Source organism: Sceloporus undulatus, chromosome 1, assembly GCF_019175285.1.
Source record: "Sceloporus undulatus isolate JIND9_A2432 ecotype Alabama chromosome 1, SceUnd_v1.1, whole genome shotgun sequence".
NCBI classification, from domain to species: domain Eukaryota; kingdom Metazoa; phylum Chordata; class Lepidosauria; order Squamata; family Phrynosomatidae; genus Sceloporus; species Sceloporus undulatus.
In genome coordinates this window covers 112055148-112077762 of record NC_056522.1, presented here as the reverse complement: position 1 = coordinate 112077762, position 22615 = coordinate 112055148, and the positions used below count along the sequence as shown (strand labels likewise).

Sequence of the window (22615 nt, the reverse complement as noted above, 5' to 3'; positions counted from 1 at the left end):
TGTATCATAAAATGTATAATTAATTGCAAACTTTTAAAAATTCCTGTCAGCATAGCTAAAGAAAAGTGAGGCTTATGAAGATGACCAAACAACTACATGACAATACACCTAGTGTGTAAAACTGGATATTATGAGCAAAATATTTATCTTATTTTCAAAAAGATAAACAAAAAAGGGCCCACTGGCTGCCACATTTATCCCTATTTGAGAAGGTGAGTACAGTCGTGCATAAAATAGGAAGATCTGCATTTTAGACTCAAGCCTTGAAAGCTCAGCTAGATATATGTATATTCAGTGACTATAGGAGAGAAACTGAATGAAGGTAAACAGATTCCCATTAATATGCATTGCCAATTATGGAGAGACACCACCAAACCTGTGAACAGATGCTCATCTGTCCAAGTGTTTCCCTGAAATATTTCTACACAGCTATATATATACATATATATATATTTACACACACACACACACACACACACATATATATATATATATATATATATATATATATATAGAGAGAGAGAGAGAGAGAGAGAGAGAGAGAGACCAGTGTAGCTGGAGAGTGACAGCACAAATGGATTAAATTCTAACAAGGCATGAAGAAAAATACATTTTCAAATATAAATGGCAGCTGATTTCAAAATACTGTTTTCACTCCTCAGATCAAAAGATGGCTGAAAATCATTTGATATCCTAAGAGTCAAATGCAATGATAGGAAAGATACCACAAAAATAATAAAAAAAAACTTTATCCATTTTGCAATGAAAAATTGCTGTATCTAAATAATGAAAACTTTCATTTTTGCAGTAAATTATGGTTGCAGCCACAACTGACTGTGGGATCTGGTGCAAATGTATTTGGGGAGTGTGGGCTCCTAATGTAATCTGACTGTACACTAGCACTCAATATACCTTCTGGCCTTTTTATTTGACTTATAACAGTATAACACTAATATGGATTGTGGAAGCAAAAAATCAATATGCCTTTATTAGACCCTGCCAAAAATCATACAGTCTTCTGTCAGATATCCCTGTGAGTTTCCTTACTCCATCTCATCAGGCTGCCCAAATACAGTACACACTGTATACAAAGTTTCAAATCCCAATCTGCTCATAAAGTTCATATGATTACTTGGAGCAAGGAATGTTAGCCTACTTCACAGGTCTGTTGTAGGGGTGAAGTGTGTGTAGGTGTGTGTGTGTCTATTTAATGGCACTTACTTCCATGAAAGTATTATTGCTATTTTACATGTGCATAAAGGTGTGGAATTCCCCAAACAAATGGATTTTGTTTTACATGTGCATGAAGGTGTAGTTTTGCTTTTCATATGCATAAAGATGTGGAATTCCCCAAACAAATGGATCAGATTTGTGACAACAGAAGGGTGGAGAGGAGGCTACATGGAGACAGACTCAGCTTGGCCCTTCTAGCCCAGTTAGAGTGAATGGAGAAGGAAGAATGGAGGTTGTTTCTTCTAAGACATTAGAGAGAGGGGTTGTAATTTTGCCTGTTTTAGGAAATTTGGGCGAAAGGCTTCATCTCCTCTTTGTCCTTGTTTAATATGGAGGAGGCATGAGCTATGTTCCTTTGAAGAAGGGAAGGTAGGTTCACCCCTTTCTTTCTCACTATCTTCAAAGTCCCTACAGCTGACTGAATTTCTTGATTAATGGATTTGGTGACAAAATGATACTCCCTTTCCACAATATAAACTGAAGTATTTAAATATGCCTCACCTGGCAATCCACAAATTGCACTTCTCTCTTCCCCTTAATGCCCCCTCCTTTGAGGGGCATTGGAGATCATCCTACACTACCTGCAGCATTTTCTTCTTCAACTGAGATGGGGTGGGGTGAGACACCAATGCTGTTTGTATCTGTATGTATCTTCATCTTCCTTATTCCTCTCCTGCAAACACAGCTTTTACAACATTTTCTTAAAGCCTTTGTTTCTTCTCTCCTCTTCTGCTTCCCCATAAGGTCTTTTTTTACCTGCTCCTACAATAAAGCCATAGAAGAAAAGGCAGCTCAATCAGAGATGGAGCTATTCAGGGTCTAAGACAGGCATGGGCAAGTGCAGCCAAAATACCCTCAAAGGTTTATGGAGGGCATGTCCACCATTTTTGGAGGATGCCTGTGGCCAACATTTATTTGCATTTTTTCCCCAATTCCCATCAAACTCCTTCCAGGGGGTGGAGAGCATTTTGACCACATCTTGGGGAGAACCTGGGCCAATTTAGGCCCTAGAGAAGCCTTTTTTTCAAAAGCAGGAAGAAGTGGCTTTCACTCACTTCCTGTTATAATAATAATAATAATAATAAGTTTTATTTATACCCCGCCTTTCCATATGATCAAGGCGGCTTACAACAGAGTCTCAGAATACAAAGCAAAACAATGCACAGGAAAAAACAATGCAATACCATACCATGCCAACAATATAAAAATACAGTACATAATACATAATACAATACAGAAAAAAAAAGACAGTATAATACAAAGCAGAAAAAGCAGTATAATACAAAGCAGAAAAACAATCCCCTGACAATAAAACCTACACCCCCCCTCTCAAATTCCGTCCCTCCAAAAAGACCGCAACAGCGGCGACAGGCAATTTGTCCTTGGCGCTCCTCCCCGATGGTATAGGGGTAAAGGAGAGTCCTTTGGGCCGCAGCCCAGATGGAAGCGGGCGGGCGGCATCCTCTTCGGGGAGGCCGGCGAGCCGGCTTATGAGGGGCCGCTCTCACCTGGCCCCTCCCCTTCTAAAGACGCCGCCGCCGCGGCAAACAAAGAGTCCTCACCAGGGCCACTGCCAGGTGGAAAAGGCAGCGGCGTCCTCCGGGGCAGCAGGGAGTCCCTTGGGCCGCAGCCCAGATGGAAGCGGGCGGGCGCCCTCTGGCAAACCAATCCGGGCGGTTAACAACAGTAAAATATAAAATATGACAATTAAAAACACTTTATCACTCCCACCTTAAGACAGTATTAAACAGTATAACATATTAAAACACAATATCAATGCATAAAAACAACAATTAAAAACTAAAAACCCTGATATCCCTCTGTTGATCCTCAACCATCACTAAGATGGGGCCATGGGAGGAATGAGGGAATCAGGGAACCTGGGCCGGGATGGTTAATCTGGAAAGGCCTGCCGGAAGAGATCCGTCTTGACCGCTTTTTTAAAGCTGTCTAATGATGTTATCTGACGGATCTCATCTGGCAGGTCGTTCCAGAGTTTGGGGGCGACAGCAGAGAACGCCCTCTGGGAGGTCGCCGCAAGCCTAGATTTTAAAGGCTGTAGTAAGTTCTTCCCAGAGGACCGGAGAGCACGGGGAGGATTGTACGGGAGGAGGCGGTCCCTGAGATAGCTTGGACCCAAGCCATTTAGGGCTTTAAAGGTGATAACCAACACCTTGTACTGGGCCCGGAAGCTGATAGGCAGCCAGTGGAGGAACCTCAAAACCGGAGTAATGTGGTCCCTCCTAGATGTTCCTGAGACAAGCCTGGCTGCCATATTTTGAACCAGCTGTAATTTCCAAGTCAAGCACAGGGGTAGCCCCATGTAGAGTGCATTACAGAAGTCAAGGTGTGAGGTTACCAGCGCGTGCACAACCGTCTCAAGATCCCTTACTTCCAGAAAAGGGCGCAGCTGGCGTATCAGCCGAAGCTGATAACAGGCACTCCTGACCGTGACATTTACCTGATTTGTCATCAGGAGCGACGAGTCAAGGAGCACCCCCAGACTGCGAACACAGTCGCTGGAGGAGAGTGTGACCCCATCCAGGACTGGAGGTTGCAACCCAATTCTTGGTTTTGGGGCCGCTACCATGAGCACCTCCGTCTTGTCTGGATTCAGTTTCAATCTGTTTTTCCTCATCCAGCCTATTACCGCCTGAAGACATTCATTGAGAGAAGAGATGCCATCGGAATTCGAGGCCGACGAACGAGATACAGAGAAATAGATTTGGGTGTCATCAGCGTACTGATAACACCCAGCACCATGACTCCGTATTATCTCACCCAGCGGCTTCATATAGATGTTAAATAACATCGGGGGCAAAATAGCCCCCTGAGGAACCCCACAAGGAACCCCACAAGTGAGGTACCTCTTACTGGAGCTACAGTCCCCGAGTAGCACCCTCTGAGAGCTGCCCGAGAGGAAGGACCGGAACCACTGCAAACCACTGTTGTCAAAAAAAGGCCTCTCTCAGCCCAAAATGGTCCTGGAAGGTGCAAAAACATGGTGGAAATGCACATAGTGTCCTTTACAGAGCACATGGGAACATTTTGGAGCAATTTGATTTTCATTTTGGAGCAGCTTGAAGACACACACACAAAAACCCTCTAAGGTCTCATGTGGGGCTAATGCAGCCCTCTGGCCTTTCACAACTGCCCACCCCTGGTCTGCGAATGAACCGACAGTGCAGGCTTTGCCCTCTTGCTAAAAGTATTTAACACTGCTCTCTACTGTCTGTTTGACTCCTCTGCCTCTATTGGCTATCTTACCCCCTGCATCTGGATGGACACTGGGGGAGAAGAGGGGGAGATGACTGCTTAGCAAGGCATCAAAATAAAAACATTTTTAGTGAGTAGGTGCTGCATTCCAGAAGTCAAACAGTGAAGAGCATGGACAAAGCCTTCATTTGCATCTCAACAGGGACCCCTCTTTTGCAATCCAATATGTCTCCATTCTTGACTTCTTGAGGAATCCATTGTTCTCTGGCTACAAGAGGCCTGTGTCCTCATTGGAATGGAGACATATTGGATTGCAAAAGATGGGTCCCGTGTTGGACTTTAAATTTCCTGGACTTTGAAAATCTCCCTATTGCCATATGGCCAGCAGGAGGAGGAGCCTGCCTACAAAAGATATCCTCCCCATCATAACCTCTTTACTAAGGACCGAAACAACATGCAGGCATCTGACTAACATCTCCAATTGTTTTTTTTCCTTCTGTTTGGTTTGTAACATTTTGCTTTCCGTTGGCCAATAAAGGTATCAGTTATGGATTTTTGTTTGTATTTGTTAAATGGCTAACACATCTACATGTTTTATGTAAGAGGAATGCATAATTACAATGTAAGAAAGTGACCTTTAATATCAAAAGTGTGCTAACACTGCATTTCTATTTTTTCCATTTCCCCTCATGGTTTTTTTTTTTTTTTTTTTTTTTTGGCGGAAGGGACTTAATTCTTTTATGACTTTAAATTTACAGAAAATGTACATCTTTACTAAGTGTAACAAAGCATTAAAATGATTTAGTGCATACATGCTTTTATTTTCTCAGTTTGAGAAGTTATATCAAATGTGTATCTGTTTCACCATACACCAGAGAAAGAAACAATAGGTGAATCTCTTTTTTTCAAAAATGCAAAGCAAAAGGCAGAACTGATAAATCAAGAAGCTGCTTTTTCCAATAGTATAAACCCAATTTTCAATGTTCATTCTCTTTAAACCTTTAACATCCTGCATGCTTGTGAATGGCTTCGCTTCTTCCCAATATTAATAGGAGGTTCTATTTCTGAGAATATAGTTAAAAGTCTGAAATACTAAAGAAAAGAAGCAGTAAATGATGAACAGTACAGCAAATTAATTCAGCTTTGAGAGGACATGCATTTATTAGTAGGCAAGGCACAGGAAGTGCATGGGAGTGTGCAGAGGGGAGGGCATTGTTATTGAGCGCCCCCAATTTATTTCATGACACTTTGAACCCTCTAACATTTGAACTTGCTTTGAAGAGATTTTTTCAAGTCTCATCCCCCCCCCCACCCATGGTAATTCACCTTATCCATGTGCTTGCTTTTGGCAAAATATAACCATGAAGCAGATGGGTCTTGCTACATACATGCAGTGATGCTAAACAGTTAAAGGAGATGGCAAGCTGCCTCTGAGCCCTTGCCCCTATCACCAGGTGTGCTGCTATAATCAGCAGCAGGGAAGGGATAGAAAAACTCTTCTGAGCCAGGCAACTGCTGCTGCCTCTGGGACAGGATCAGATTAATCAGATGTATTTTGGAATGTTGCAGCCAGCTAATTTCTGTTATTAACACTGATTCCCTGGCCCTTTTTGGGGGGGAGGGGGAGAGCCATTGTTCCTTTTCAACATTTGTGAAAGGCTTTCTTGGTGCATGGAAGCTTTTGACTGATTTTTAGTAGGAATCCCCCCTCATTAATCCTATTTATTTCCTTTCCACAGGGAAATTATTATTATTATTATTAACCTTTATTTATGAAGCGCTGTAAATTTACACAGCGCTGTACATGCAATCTTTTTAGTTAGACGGTTCCCTGCCCTCAGGCTTACAATCTAAAAAGACATGACACAGAAGGAGAAGGGAGTGGTGGAGGGAAAGGGTAAGAGGTCCAGCAGTTCCTCTCAACCTCCGAGGTCTGGACCAAGGCAGATGGACTGGAGGGAGGGCAAGGCTTCATAATGGATGGTTAATCATTATCCAGAGAAAATACATAATCACAAGTAGGATAATACATATACAGTACATAGGAATACAGGAAATGGATCGATAAACAGCCAACAACAGAACATCAGATAGTAAGCGACAATTATGCGATGCCTGGGAAAGCTTCTCTGAATAGGATGGTTTTCAGCTCCGTTTTGAAGCTGGTTAAAGAAGTGATGGCTCTTGCTTGTGGAGGAAGAAGGTTCCAGGAGTGAGGGGCAGCAAGTGAAAAGGGGCGAATCCGGGATGGGGCAGAGGAAATCCTGGGCTGAGACAGGAACCCTTGACTACCAGAACGGAGGGCCCTGGTGGGAAGGTGAAGAGAAAGAAGGTCTGATAGGTAAGGAGGGGCCAGTCCATGGAGGGCTTTGAATGTCGACAGCAGGAGCTTATACTGAATGCGGAAAGGGAGAGGGAGCCAGTGAAGGGATGCCAACACAGGAGAAATGTGGTCAGAGCGGTGGGTGGAAGTGATAATGCGTGCAGCTGAATGCTGGACAGAGATTAAAGGATGGAGGTGAGAAAGAGGAAGCCCAGCCAGGAGGACATTACAGTAATCAAGTCGTGAGATCACTAGGGCATGGACCAGGATCTTGGCAGTAGAGGCGGAGAGATATGGTCGGATTTTGGCAATATTGTACAAAAAGAATCTACAAGCCTTGGCTGTGGTCTGGATCTGAGGGATACACGACAGAGAAGAGTCAAAGATAAAGCCAAGACTGCGGGCTTGCTGGACTGGTTGAATGGAAATGTTGTCCACAGAGACAGAAAAGGAGTGTTGAAGGTTGGGCTTAGGAGGAAAGACAAGGAGCTCCGTCTTGGACATGTTGAGCTTCAAACGCCGATGGCGCATCCACTGCGAGACAGCTGTAAGGCAAGATGAGACTTGCTGTTCAAGCCTTGGCGAAAAGTCAGGGGCAGAAAGATACAGCTGGGTGTCATCGGCATACAGATGGTAGGAAAAACCAAAAGAGCTGATGAGTTTTCCTAAGGACAGTGTGTAGAGAGAAAACAGAAGGGGACCCAGAACAGAGCCCTGGGGAACTCCAACAGATAAGGGAACAGGAGAAGAAGTCAGACCCCCTGCAACTACTGCAAAAGATCTGCCAGACAAGTAAGATCTAAACCAGTCGAGAACAGAGTCTGAGAACCCAAGGCCAGAGAGTATGTCAATTAGGAGACAGTGATCAACAGTGTCAAAGGCTGCAGACAGATCGAGAAGAATGAGAACAGAGTAAAGGCCATTAGCCTTGGCCTGTAAAAGGTCATTCGAGATCTTAGTGAGAGCTGTCTCTGTAGAATGCCTTGGGCGGAAACCAGACTGAAAGGGATCAAGGATGGAATTGGCTTCAAGAAACTCAAGACAGCGCGAATAGACAACCCGTTCCAAAACCTTAGAAAGAAAGGGGAGAAGAGAAATCGGACGATAGCTAGACAAAGAGGAGGGGTCAAGAGAAGGTTTTTTCAGAATTGGGGAAATGAGAGCATGTTTGAAGTCCGAGGGGAAGGAGCCTGTAGAGAGAGAGAGATTGAAGATATGGAGGAGCGAGGGCAGAAAGGAGGGAGCTATAGAGATTAGAAGACGAGTAGGAATAGGATCAAGAGGACAGGTAGCAGGTTTGGAAGAGTTCAGAAGTGTAGAGAGTTCATCCAAAGAGGCAGGAGGAAAGACAGAAAATTTGTTAGGCGAAGGCGATAGAAGATTAAGAGCAGAAGAAGAATCAGGAGGGACTATCTCAGAGCGAATAGTGGTAATCTTAGAGATGAAATAGTTAGCAAAGTCATTAGGAGAGAAAGATGAAGAGACTAGAGGAGAGGGAGGTTTAAGCAAAGTGTTGAAGGTGGAGAACAAACGCTGCGGGCACCTCTCATTGGCAGAGATCAATGATTTGTAATAATTCTGTTTAGCCATAGAGAGGGCGCGTGAGAAGGAAGAAAGAACAAATTTGAAATGGATAAAATCAGCCCACTCTTTGGACTTTCTCCAAAGACGTTCGGCCGCTCTAGAGCAGGACCGGAGAAACTTAATGTTGGGGGTAAGCCAGGGCTGAGGCCTAGTCTTAGAGGAAGAAGTGCGTACAGAGACAGGGGCAAAATGGTCGAGAGTTGAGGAAAGAGTTGAGTTAAATAAAGACATAGCTGAATCAGCAGAATCCCCGAGATTTAGGGAAGAGAGAGATGAATCCAGGGTCAGACCAAGTTGGTTAGAGTCAACAGATTGAAGATCACGAAAAAGACGTTGAATAGTATGGCGAGGAGGAGGAGTATAAGTGAGAGCAAAGGAGATTAAATGATGGTCAGATAGTGGAAAGTCAAGTGCCAGGTAGTCAGAAATGGCGCAGTTTGCAGCAAGAACTAGGTCAAGACAGTGACCAAGAGAATGAGTTGAAGAGTTGGAGTGTGGTTGGAGGCCAAAAGAAGCTAGCAGAGAGTTAAAGCGAGATGTTGTAGGGTTATTGGAATCGTCAACATGGATATTAAAGTCACCTAGGATCAAAGTGGGGACTGAATCTGAAAGGAAGAATGTCAGCCATGATTCAAAGTCAGATAGGAACTGGGTGGCAGAACCAGGAGGGCGATAGATGACTGCAACCCGGAGCTGTAGAGGAGAAAAGAGTCTAATAGGATGAAACTCAAAGGAAGAGAAGTGATAGCTGGGGGGAAAAGATAGAACTTGAAACTGGCAGGAGTTAGATAGCAAGATACCAACCCCTCCTCCTCGACCCTCAGGACGGCTTGTGTGCGTGAAGGAGAGACCACCAAAAGAAAGGGCAGCGGAGGTTGCAGTATCATGGGCTGGGAGCCAGGTTTCGGTGAGAGCGAGGAGGTTAAAGGATTTAGAGAGAAAGAGGTCATGATACAAATAATGTTATTTATTGTATATATTGAACTATAAATCGACCTCATGTATAAGTTGAGGGCAGGGGTGTACGTTTCTGCAAATATTCCTGTCCTGCTTCCATATATTTAATCCAACAAATAAATGCATTAAATGTGAGTACATCTTTATATGCATAAATCTGATCCCCCCCACCCAAGCTATGGGGGGGACAGTTCTTCCTGAAATCCAAGATCATCAAGTTAAGGTCCTATTACATATCCTAGCATCCTGTGAGGCTAATCTTGTGGGTATATGGGACAGACATTTCTGTGTAGCAGCACAGCAGTTTCTGTGGAGCTTCTTTTCAAGGGAAGTCAAGCTGGCTCCATCCTTTTTGAGTTTCCAGCAGGCAGTAAGAGAGTGCTGTTTTGTGAGACCTTTGGCTCTTAATATTAGGAGTGGCTTCTCTGGCTATTTTTAAAAATTGTTTCATTTCAGAACTATTTTAAAAGAGGTTTGGACTACTTTTAATTAGTTTTAAGTAACCTATTTAATGTTTTTTTTAAAGTATTGTATCCATTGTGCATCACACTAGGGGACCCAGTGGACTGAGAGGTAGTGAATAAACAGTCAAAATTTGTTGGTTTTTAATAGGCATGTTGCTCTTAACTCTATTGACAATTTGATTATATTTTAACCTTTGTATATTTCTTAGTGATGTTACTTTTTATATGTATCACTTTAAAGTTTTACAACTGTGAAGTTTTTGGTTTTTCTCTCTCTCCCTCTATCAGACACACACATACAAGTTCCTGGAAAAAAAATCTGTGGATATCTATGAGCATATCTATGATTTCAAGAGCATTGACAGATCATTCTGGCTGTCAGTTCTGGAGCCATGTGTTGCATCTGGAGACGTTACTACATCCTGAGCTCCTACAGCTGTAGATGATGTATTAAACATATTCATAAGTTAAGGATTTATTTCCCTTAAAATCCAGCAGAACTAAGTGGAATCCTGATCAGAACAAAATACTGTATGTGGGAAGGGGACTTAATCCTTCATACATCCTCTGCTGCATCTTGACAAATTGCAATATATCCCCTTCTGTCAAAAACTACTGCTGGGGAAAAAATACTATGATGCAACCCCATGCTGCCTTCACTGTCTCTAGGAGCTAAGTATAGTCGACCCTTGTTATAGATGGATTTTTTATACACAGATTCAAGCATCTACGGTTTGAAAATGTTCAAAAAAAGTATAAATTTCAAATATCAAACCTTGATTTTCCATTTTTATAAGGGACACCATTTTACTATGTCATTATATTTAATGGAACTTGAGCATCCATGGATTTTGTTATACATGGGGATCTTAGAACCAAACCCCAGCGTATAACAAGGGTCCACTGTATAATACAAATAAACATTTTTACCATCACCTTCCCAATGAAGCCATTTTGTGAGGGTAACCATGACAGTGAAATATACTGTTAGAATCTGGGGAAGCTGTAGGGTTAAATATTTCTGCCCCTTGTAATTAGCTGTGCCTTGAGATGTATGCTACTGACAACATATATCTTAGTTAAACGCCAATGTTGCTGAAGAGGTGGTTTAGGCCAGTGAGCCCCACAAGAAAAAAATGTGCATGACAGTGTCCTAATGTGCAGAAATACAGGCTAGAATTCATTGTTATGGCCTGTCATTACTATAACGGAAAGTCAAAGACCAATTAACAATCCCATTAATAAGATGTATTATCACAATATATGCAGCTGAGACCAGCCTAATCCTTGTGCTCAACTGGCTTTTACTTTTTTCTGAAATGATCTTGTTTGTGAGAGCTGCAGCCATTTCTTCAGTTATACCTTTCAAAAACTTATATTAATGCTTTTTTCCATATCAACTCTATGGCAACACAGCTGTAGACATACAAATATTGCTTAGAGCCATCATCTCACCTCTCATCTAACCCCTTTTGCTTTAGCTGAAATATTAGTGGGGGTGTTATTTAAATGTTAAAATTACAGTAAATTCTGAAAATTTGAGCAACAGAAACCATATTCTTCTGGGAACAGTGATATTCTGGCAGTTATATCTGTAAAGGAAAATGCAGAAGTGTATTGGCTTCTGGAAGCTCAGAAATAAAGTATCTAGAAGTCAAATTTTGTTTTTCTGTATCCTTCTGTACCCACATCCTCATGTGTCGCCTTCTGTTCTTGTCCCAGCTCTTCACTACAAATAAGCTCTTGCTGAACCATTCAAAATTGTGTTTAAACCCAGACCTGCAGTCACACTGAAGTGTACCAAATCAAACAGCTTTATGTAAATGTAACTAGCTTGTGTAAATGATGAAACTGGAATTGGAATCACCTTAGCCTCAATATTGGATTTACTTGGTATAAAATGGTATGTGCTTATAATTATTTATTTATCCTCTCCTGACCATTCCTGAAACAAGGACAGAGGTTATGCTATGCTATTATGACATTTTCTCATAACGTGGCTCAGATTATGAGTTCTGATTTTGAAACTTGCTAATAAAACTTCTGGAATTACAAATCTTATGCGGAGGGTGAAGGAATGGTGAGTATGCTCAGACAGAAAATCATTCAACCATAAACCTCTACAAGTCATGACTATCTACAACTTCTCATAGTTTAACAGAGTGAGTTTAAAAGAGCTTAGTTAAATCGAATAATGTAATAAGGTACCTTGACTTCAATTTGAAGTTTTTATTGGCCCAAATTGCTTTGTTCAAAATTGTCTGCATAACGGAAAGCAAATGAAAGCTCACATAACACTACTTACAAAACACCTAGATTGAGATCCTTGATGGATGTCTGCTCCCTCCTCTTCTCCTGGTAGGCAGAACCCACCTCTTTTGTTCAAGCCCCCCATAGCCATTTAGCACCCTTTAGTGGAGGACAGCCAGGCAGCAACTGGATAATTTCCTACAGCAGAACATATGAAGATGATATCATCTTCGAGGACCTCCAGGAAGTCCCAGAGGATGCCTTCTTCATTTTACCTCTGTCTGTATGAACATAGCCGGACGCCGCCTGCCTTTCCTGGCCATTAAATGCCCATGGGGCTGGGGAAGAAATGACAGGAGAAAGGTGGGTTCCATAGGCAGAATGTTGCCACACAAAGTATGCAGTGAACACCTTGTTGTGCAACAGCCATTCAAGACCTCACATAGGTATAATTTGTGATTATACTTAAATATATATGAAGAAGATTCCAGCCCTCATGTTGCACTAGATAGGGAATGTGTGCTCCTCCATATGTTGTGGGACTTCAACTAAGCATTAGGAATATTGCTTAGGAGAATTCCTATTGGCTCTCAGCATTAGCAAGGCATGTAGCACTGATGAGAACTGCAGTTCAACAACATTGGGAAGGCCACACAGGGCTGAAGCACACGGCCCAGAAGAAGCGTCCTCTGACTGCTCCACTCCCAATTGCACCGGGACCGCAGTTACTGAGCCAGCCACTGACAGCAGCAGATTTAATCTGTTCCTAAGAGGTCCAGCTCTTGCCCCAAAAGCACAGCCTCGGTGTGGCTTCTGGCCGCTTTGAGGAAATGCATTATTTAAATGCCATGCCCCTGGCCACTTTATTTGGCCTATGTGTTTCAGGCAATAGCCTCTAGCATTGCATTAAAGTGCTACATTAGGTATATACTGTATAGATAAGGCCTGTAAAAACACATAATTATGGCAGGGAAGGTCATGAGAGCCATTACAGAAATTAATTCCACATAGAAAAGAGTATTCTGTACTTCACACAATATGGAGAACAGTTCACTTTTTCCGCTCACACTCGGTTATATAATATGCATATACAGTTGGCCCTCCATATCCACAGATTCTGCATCCTCAAATTCAACCATCCACAGCATGAAAATATATATTTTAAAAAATATCCAAAAAGCAAACTTTGGCCCTCAACAGATGGGCCCTTTAGCACGCAAGGAATATGTGCTAGGGTTGCCTCGGGGCGTCCTTTACAGACGCTTCCTAACCCTAGCATGTATTCCGTACGTCAAAATGGCGGCGCCCTGTACAGATGGGCACTGCCATTTTGATGTGACAGCTATGCCGTGTCCAAACAGTGCGGCACAGGCATGACATGCTCGCACCGCTACAGGGTGCATAGGACGCCCTATCTGTGGCGCTGGAAGGAGCTCTGAAATGGAGCTCCTTCCTGATGAGCGCCTCATTCCTGCAGCCACCAAACGGCCGCAGGAACGAAGCCGGGGAGAAAGGGGCCAAGTGCCCCTTTCTCTCCTGGCAGCGGCTTCCTGGAGTGTCCTGGGGCATGAAGTCCCAAGGACACCCCTTTCCAGGCTGGAAGGAAGCGGCATTTTGCTGCTTCCTCGAGACCTGGAAAAGCGGCAGATCAAGATCTCCGGGGCTGCTCAGGCCCAGATCTGGCGCGGATTGCGGCACCTGCAAGATACGAAGAACTAAGGACACCTTCTGTATGGAAACTGCACAAGGCCAAACAAACCAGTATTTTCCCTAGCTATTTTATAATGGAAAGGCAGCTGTGTGTGGAATTCTGTGCACCGAACCTGCTCAAGGAGAAAATAAATTAAACAGATTCTCATCACAAAGCTTCAGTCAAGATTACATCTTCCTGTTCCCTTTTCATTAAAAGAAATATAAGCGAAATGTTACATGTGAAATGTAATCCCTATTTGATTCCTCATAGGAATTACATATTTGAAATCATCCCTGAGCTTTCCTCACACATTATTTTGATAATATTCTGTAATAAATAAAATTATTTGATGATGGTTCTGGAAAATTAGTCAACATCACATTCCCTATGTATGATAAGGGATACACAAACTGCTTCCACTAAATCTCCTATGAACAGTTTTCCTCCAGGACTTTGAAAAGATATAGGACAAATAATAATCAGCAATTGTGAATAAATATTTACAGTGACCTACTGGTATATACATGAAGTAAATTGTATTGTTTAGAGCTTGAATAACACATGCTCTTAGAAAAGCTGTTTTCTTCAACTTGTGAATCAGGTAAACATTTTCTTTTACTTATATCCTACCACTATCAAAACACTCAAAATGCATTTGTACAACCTCCTCGTTTGGACTGCTGTCAGCAGAGGCTAAGCCACCCACTGTTCTTCATTCTATATCAAGAAACCCTTTGCAACAATAGAAGTTAATAATTTCTGTTTCTACAGGAGGGTGCAGAAGATCTGCAATTAAGAAGAAAAAAGTAAAGCAGAATGTAGGACTGCCTTTTGAACTTGCTCTAACTATTAGACTAAAACAACTAGGGGAGAAACATCCACTAAAATGTTACAAGGAGCCCTGGTGGCACAATGAGTAAATGCTGGTACTGCAGCCACAGTGTTGTGAGTTTAATCCCAGGGCTCCAAGACTGAGCCTTCCATGCTTTCGTAGGTCAGTAAAAAAGAGTACTCAGCTTGCTAGGGGCAATTGGTTTACAGATTGTAAACCACCTGGAGAGTGCTGAGTTCACTATTAAGTGGTATAGAAACGTAAATGCTATTGCTAATGCTAGAATGAAACTTCTAAAGAAATATCTGTTTCTCAATGAAGCTGCGGAATACATTCTTCCTTCTTTTTGCTTGCCATGATTTATGATTTCAGTGACTGTGAAATCTGAAAAGCTAATCAGAATTTAAAGTCCAGATCTCACTATAAACAAGAAAAGCAAAATGAGGTGTTGGTATGGAATAATAATTGGTATACACACAAATCACACACACTATATACAGTATGTGGCACCTTCAGAGATCATATACATTATTGAAGAAAAACAGGTTTCTCAGAGTACATAACATAGCATTTTTGTGAAATGCCAAGAACAAATAGAATTAGATATACTCCCATACTACTGAACCACTTAAACTCTTCTAGATATATGCTTCTGACTTCCATTAAAGTCTAAGTGATTACTAGAACTACTGTTTTTATTATAAAATTGGGGACCTTACCAAAGTGATGGATGTTCTGTGCTCTACTGTTGGCTATTTATCATTAAAGAGTGAAGTTTTGTGTGAGTGGATAAACCAAAAATTACCATACCATACATTTTAAATATATATATGTTATGCAAATATTAACAGTGTTTTTTGATACAAGCAAGTAATGAGAAATGTCCCAAACCAGCAAATGATTTGTAATGCTTGCATCAAACATAACAGATGTAATTAATTCCTGATGCCTGATCAGGTGCATGAACCTTTAGTCCATTGTTTCTTTTAAAAATATTACATTTATCTCCCTATACCTTCCAAACTTAAATGCAAGGCTATATAATGTTCCCAAGCCATCCCAGACACAAACATTAACTTAAGCCAGATCTACTTGGATGTATTTAGCAATGCTGCTGGGTCATGTTTGCCATGCTGTTTTATTCATAAAACTGGAGGAGACAGCACATCTGTAAGTACATATCCTAGTAAAATTGTATGTTGCCACTGCATAGCTAGGAAAGTGTAACATGAGTAAAAAACAGTAATGTGAAAACACCATCGCTTTGACCCAGCTGGAGACATCTGCATAAGGAAGCAGGCTTTGTTTGCATCTCTTTAACTGTACAAAGGTCTGTGTGTGCAAACAGTACATATGTGGCTCCTGATACTAAAAATCCTGATGCAGCAGCCAAGGCACGTAGCTCAGGTCAGATCACTGGCAGCCATGTCTATCATATTTACAGACTGGAAACAGGGGACTTACATCTTTTTTTGTTCCACCTTTCAACAAATGATAGGGATTATTGTCAATCATCTCTGACAGTGGCTACACATGCAGTCAGATAGCTACATTGGGATTTCTTGAATTCTACTGCAAACACATACAGCTGGATTAGAGGTTCTGCAAAGCACTAACTTGAAAGCAAGATGCAAGGGAGATACAAAGTAGCTCTAAACCTTCAGGTAAAAGGACTCAAAATCCCAACTTGGACTGCAGTTTTAAAATGCAAGACAAAAGAAAAACTACAAATCCCTATGGCTGCACTGTTTCTTAGCCATTTCTCTAGATCAGAACCATTAACTACACTAACTGGGTTGCCTTAAATATTGGTAAAAGGGATGTTTAAGACAAATCAGCGATACTGTATTATTACCATATTAATAGAGAAAATATTAAACAAACAGAACACTACAAGTAAAAATAAAATTTGAAACCATATATGAAGATATAAACTGTTAAGAAAAATAAATATAATGTTGGGTATTATCAAAATACTTTGGTATTATCAAAATACTTACCTGGAATATATTCCACTGACCATATCATTCTGAAGGGAATTCTCTGTTGTTATGCTGGGCCCAGCCGCCTTAGATAAAAGTAAAACCACCAGGCCTCTCATCTGCAGATTGTTTCTGCTATCAGACACAAAACCCCTGTCAAAGGGGAAAAAATAAAATTAAGTCAGGACAATATTTTGGACCCTTAAATTATTCCTCACTATTCATAATGTGCTCAGTGACTGGAAATTAATTAATCTTGGCTTGTTCCTGCACTCCTAAATGACAGATGGAAATCATACAGGTGGTAAGTGAGATGTAGCCCCTGAAACCATCACAGATCTGCCCATTGCAAAAATAAAAAAAATGGGGGAATCTGAATTGTACCCTCAGAAGCCACTGGGGACAACAATTATCCTATAACACAAAGCCCCCTCCACCCCCGCATCTTGCTTTGGGGGGAAAATGAATGAATGAATGAATATTGGTGGGGAGGGAAGTCAGTTTCCAGTCAATTTTGGTTTTGCTGGTGGAGCAGGTGCAACCCATGGTGGACCCAGACCTTGTGGGAAATGGCCTCTGGACCCTGCATAGTTGTCCACTAGAGACCTAAACCATATGTTAGCTTATGAGTTCTTTAGATCTGTAGATCTTCATTCCCTTGCCAGAAATCTGTAACGAGTGTCATGCTGGTGGCAGGGAGAGCTGAAGAAAAATCCAAATGTAGACTTGCCATGAGCCAAATGGTGTGGAGAAGCTAAAAGCTAATGCAGGTGAGCCGATTACAGAAGTATGTGAACCAACCTCCTTTTTTCTCTTTCTTTCACCCCCCCTCTCTCCCCCCTCCCATTACCCACTTATCTACCCCTTCTTCCCACACTTCTTCTTCTCCAACTAATGAGCTGATGCAGAAGGCCTCAACTGATAGCCTGAAGAGGTCTTTTTAAATTAGACAAAAGACTCTGTGGCGGGGTACATACCGCCGCTTTGTGGCGGTCTGCCGCCGCCACCGGCAGGTCCGCGGGGGAGCCGGAGCCTTCAGACGATGCGGCTCCCGCACGGACCGAAAAAGAAGCTCCATTTCGGAGCTTCTTTTTGCGGCGCCTCCATGACGTCGCGAGGCGCTGCGACACGTCTGAACGCTATGCGTCCAGTACGTAAAGATGGCAGCGCCCATGTGGAAGGGCGCCGCCATCTTGTACGGACACAGTCCGTACTAGACTCAGGGGCGTCTATAAGAGACGCCCCTTTTTTAAAATGGGACGTCCAGAGGACGTCCCAACTGCCGGTTTGTAACCGGCCTGTGACATCAAGATGAGGCCTACAAGCTGCCCTAGGTACAAAGGCTGCTCAGCTCCAGTGTATTTAACCTAAAACAGGCTAAAGCAAAAGATCCACTAATGTAATTATTAATGGTAACAGCTGAAACTACTGCTTAAAATGTGCTCTTTGAACTGGTAAGAGCTAGTATAAGCAGCTCTGGTTTGAATGATCTCTGCAAACTATGGTTTTAAGATGGACATTCATTGGGTGGGAGCATGGGAAAAAAATGAGAAGAAGGAAGGAAGATGGTATACTCAATGAACACCAGGTCCAACAGACTAAGGTGACAAGGCCCAAATGCATGCAACATTTAGTGGGATATGTACAGTGTAAGGCGAGCAGCACTGGTGATATGGACCACTCTCATTTTACAAATGTAGTTAATGGAAAACCTATATATGCATACGCTTTTCATTATGTGGAAGGTCACAACATTTTTTCCATCTTCAGCACTTAGCAAAGTTTGTGTTTAAAAATTTCTCATTTCTATAAAATTTAAAGATGATGAAAGAGAATACGGTAGTTAAGTTCACATATATGAGCACGCACGCACGCACACACACACACACACATACATGTGCAAGTTGTATGACTAATTTTCAGAAAATCAATATTCAAACTAGTGGCTGAAGACTATAAAGTTAATACTTGTAGCTATACAGTTAGAAGATATGTTCAGTTACCTTAGCTATCCTCATTTTGGTTGAATAAAAATGTAAATTAAATCTATTATATTAAAACAGAGGTTAGATAAAAATAGAATTCCAAGGAAGAAATGGTGATGCTAACCTATAAAATAACCCAATGTAATGATAAAACTGCTGCTAATCAGTAGCAGCTCTAGACAGAAAAATGTCAGTGGACAGAATACAAGGGAAGAATCTTGATGCAAAGAAGCTAATAAATAATACAGCAGTCATTTATATGATTACTGTCATCAAGTGTTAAGACAATTATTTATGGTTTCTTTGCCCAAGTTATCACTAAGTAAGAACTGAAGTTCTTTTCCACCCAAAGTGGTAAACAGAATTACATTGGTGACATGTACTCAGTCTTCACTAGAGCAAATTATATGAGACTTGAAACAAATAAAGCCTAAGGTGACCATCCTTTAGTAATCAGAAGCTATTGCAGTCACTTGACATGGCTCCAGGGGTCACATTCACATTCTACCTGGATCCAGTTCCCTTGAGATACTCAATCCTAGTCACAGGTACATAAAAGCCTTCCAGATGGTGCAATTATTCTTGATGGGTATGTAGCAGAAGACAGGTGTCTCTAGGGAAAAAGTGATCTTGAAGCAGCCCAAGTAAAATTGGGTGCACAGTGCGTACACACACATCAGAATCAAAGACAGGATTTCTTTAAAAGACTCAGCAATGTACAACCACAAATATGAACATAAATATATAAAACTCCCAAGATCATGATGCCTCTTGTATTTTGTGCATCCTGCAATTATTAAACAGGATATCCTCAAGGTAAATAAAATTAGACTTGTACAATGGGCCATGGCAAATGTAGATTTACAGAACAATAAGAAGATTGAAGGTGATGTACAATTCTTGTCAGAATTATTCACACAACAAAACCAAGTTTTAAAAAACTGACAGATTCAGATTTAATCACAAAACATTTTTAAGCCTGTTGATTGGGGGGGGGGGAGTCTAGCTCTGAAACAAATATACTATTATTGTATGCTGAGATAAGACTCTCACCACCCACACTAGCTGTAACGCAGGCTAATAGTTTATGTGTTGTAAGAATTACACCTCCCACTACTGTCCATCTGTTTAAAATAATAAATCAAGCAAACATGAGCATTCCCATTAAAAATTTGCACACTTCAACTTCTAACAACCAGCCATTTCACTTTTGAGCTAGAGATAAAGAGATCTATCCATAATTTCAGTAGTTTATCTGCATTCTTCAATGAAATGTTTGGCCAGAAAGAAAAAATAGTAGAAATATTTTGGAGGCTGAGTCCTACTGATAAAGATTCTTCAAAAATATTTTCAAAATTCTGTATTTATGATATACAGTATAAGACAAAAACAATCCAGGACATTTTGGTGCCAAAACACATTTATTTTCTATAGCAGACAGAAGAGCAGGTAATTATTAAGGGGGGGGGGGGAGAAGAAAAATCTAAGACAGACTTTGGAACTTGGTGAGTAAGTCAGATCTAAACCATATAAATGCAAGATCACATCAATTCTCTTAGTAAAATGGCTGCATTTGTAGAACATTTTCATGCATGCAATATAGTTGATTTGTACACTATCAACATGATCCCCCAAGAGCAGCATTATGTGTGTCGCATGCCAGAATGGTAATGACTTTCCACACCTGAGTTCCATGTGCTCCCTGTCCTTTACATAAAGGCAGTTTCTTCCATTGTTCCTCAGTCCCTTCTTTAGTTCCCATCAGAACTTTCTGGACCTAATACATGAAAACTGTCCAGTTCATTGAGAAGGAGACTCTCATTCTCAAGAAAAGTAAGCAGTAAGATTTGTGCTTGTCTCAAGTTATTAATCCTAGGATCTACCACTGAATAACTGTCAATATCATAGTATTTTCAAATGTCTTTTAACCACTTGAAGTTATCTACATATATTCCTAGATATTACTGAACACTTAACAGACTTTCTTAGCACAGTGAAAATGTTAAAATTATATACTTTCACAATGAATAGACATGATTGTTAGTGGTGCTGTGTACCTTCAAGTAATTTCTGACTTATGGCAACCCTAAGGCACACCTATCATGGGGTCGTCTTGGCAAGATTTATTAGAGGTGGTTTTCCATTACCATCCTCTGAGGAAATAGACATGATACAAAAAGGGAAAATAATGATAAGATAGGGAGGGCTAAAGGGGAAAAAAGCACTGAGGAAATGACTCCTTGTTTGACTATGAATGAAGCCTGGCTTTCTTTGCTCTTACTGTGAGCTATTTTCTGGGTGGGAGGTCAGGAGATACCGCCTTCCCAATATTCTTGATTTCCTAGTTAGCGGTAAAGACACATCATTCATATCTATATTTCCTTTCATGTGACCAAGAAGAAATAATATGTTTTAAATCAACACCTGGAAACATCAATAGAATGGATAAAAGTTAACATAATTAGGCTGAATTAAATCAAGATGGAACAAATGATGGTCAGGAGCAATCACTGTCCTCATATGTCATCAGACCTACCATATCCCTCTTAGCTAACTTTACCTTTAAGACTGAAGGGAGTTAAAAGATAACTAGGGCCCGTTACAGACTGGCACCCTAGCACAGACTCAGTCCGTGCTAGGGTTAGAAAGGGGCGTCTCTTCCAGACGGCCCTAACCCTACTACGGACTGAGTCCGTACGAAATGGCGGTGGCCGTTCCACACGGCCGCCGCCATATTGATGTAGCGGACATGCTGCATCCGCACATCGCACCCCAGAAATGATGGCGCGAGTGTGCGCTTTGGCACTTGCAGCATCTCTTCCGGGTCGCAGGAAGGAGCGCGATTTTCGCATTCCTTCTGTGCAGCGTCCGGGAACTGCGTCGTTTGGCTGCTGTGGTTCCCGGACGCTGCAACCGGCGGCAACAGCAGACCGCCGCTTTTCCGAGGTCTGTAACCCGCCTAGGAAAGGCTTGGAAAACTACCATAGAAAACCCATGCTGGTTCAACAAACTTAGGTAGTTATCATCTATATGATTCCCCATAAATGCTATGAGGGCTATGAAGATGAGATTAGTCCAGTAACAGAGCCAGTTAGACCCTCAAACAAGCCTGTGACAGATCTGCCTAGCACTTTGAGGGCATTCATACCAAATGGATTCTATAAATGTGGCTGATTCCATAGAAGTATTCAGAGCACCTCCACAGACTGTTGGGTGAAATCTAATAGGGATGGACTTACTGCTTGGATCTTGGGGAGAGTAAATGACACGTCACAAGAAGGTGTAAAGCTGAACACCGAAAAGGAAGTGATGGTGCATCCTCACCTGAAGTGGTTATCCCTGGATATGATATTAGACCCCAGCTGAAATGGGGTCCTGGAACTGCGCAGCACATAACACTGTGAGGGAAGGGGAAGCTTTGAGGGCCTCCCAGAAGGAGATCAGGAGGCTTTGCATCTGGCGGGAAGCACCATAACATCACATGTGGGTTCAGGGCCAAAGGCTAGATAAAGCATGGCTGCCCCTCCATGTGCCTCTTTGTTGGAACTCAACAGCATGAAAAATATCCAGCTCTTGGCAAAGTGATCAGTGAGTAACGTTCACTGGTCACTGAATAATATAGGGCTTGATCGATATTTTCACCATGCAGTGTGTGTGTGTGCATGTGTGCATGGAACCGAATACCCACAGATAGGAAGGGTCCACTGTACAAGGTTTCATCTTGTCTCCTATGATCGTTATGAAACTGCCTGCAGGTGCCCACCAGGAATTTGGAACACAATGTCATAAAGGCACCATCTCTACTTCTCCATTTCATATGAAAGTGGAGAGGTTATATAAATACCATTCAGGGCTTTGTATAACTGCTGACCAATAAACAGAAGTTAAATCCTGACAAGATAGAGGCTTTCTGGGAAAGAAGTTCCCATGTTTGGGAATTAGGAAGATGGTTTTGGACTGATACCACTTCCCATGACAGAACAGGATTGAGATTATTCCTTGATTTAAAGTTACCACTTTAGGCCCAGCTGGCCACAGTAGCAAGGAATAATAATAATAATAATAATAATAATAATAATAATAATAATAATAATAA

At 41.7% G+C, this 22615-nt stretch overlaps 1 protein-coding gene across 2 annotated transcripts in view; it reads right to left on the bottom strand.

Annotated features, from left to right (window-relative positions):
- PDSS2 (decaprenyl diphosphate synthase subunit 2) overlaps positions 1–22615 on the bottom strand; it is a 130829-nt gene that overhangs the window by 84100 nt on the left and 24114 nt on the right. For both annotated transcript variants that reach the window (XM_042443006.1, XM_042443014.1), the window contains exon 2: positions 16553–16687. In XM_042443006.1, the coding sequence (XP_042298940.1) occupies positions 16553–16687 (135 nt within the window). The remainder of the gene's footprint in view (positions 1–16552; positions 16688–22615) is intronic.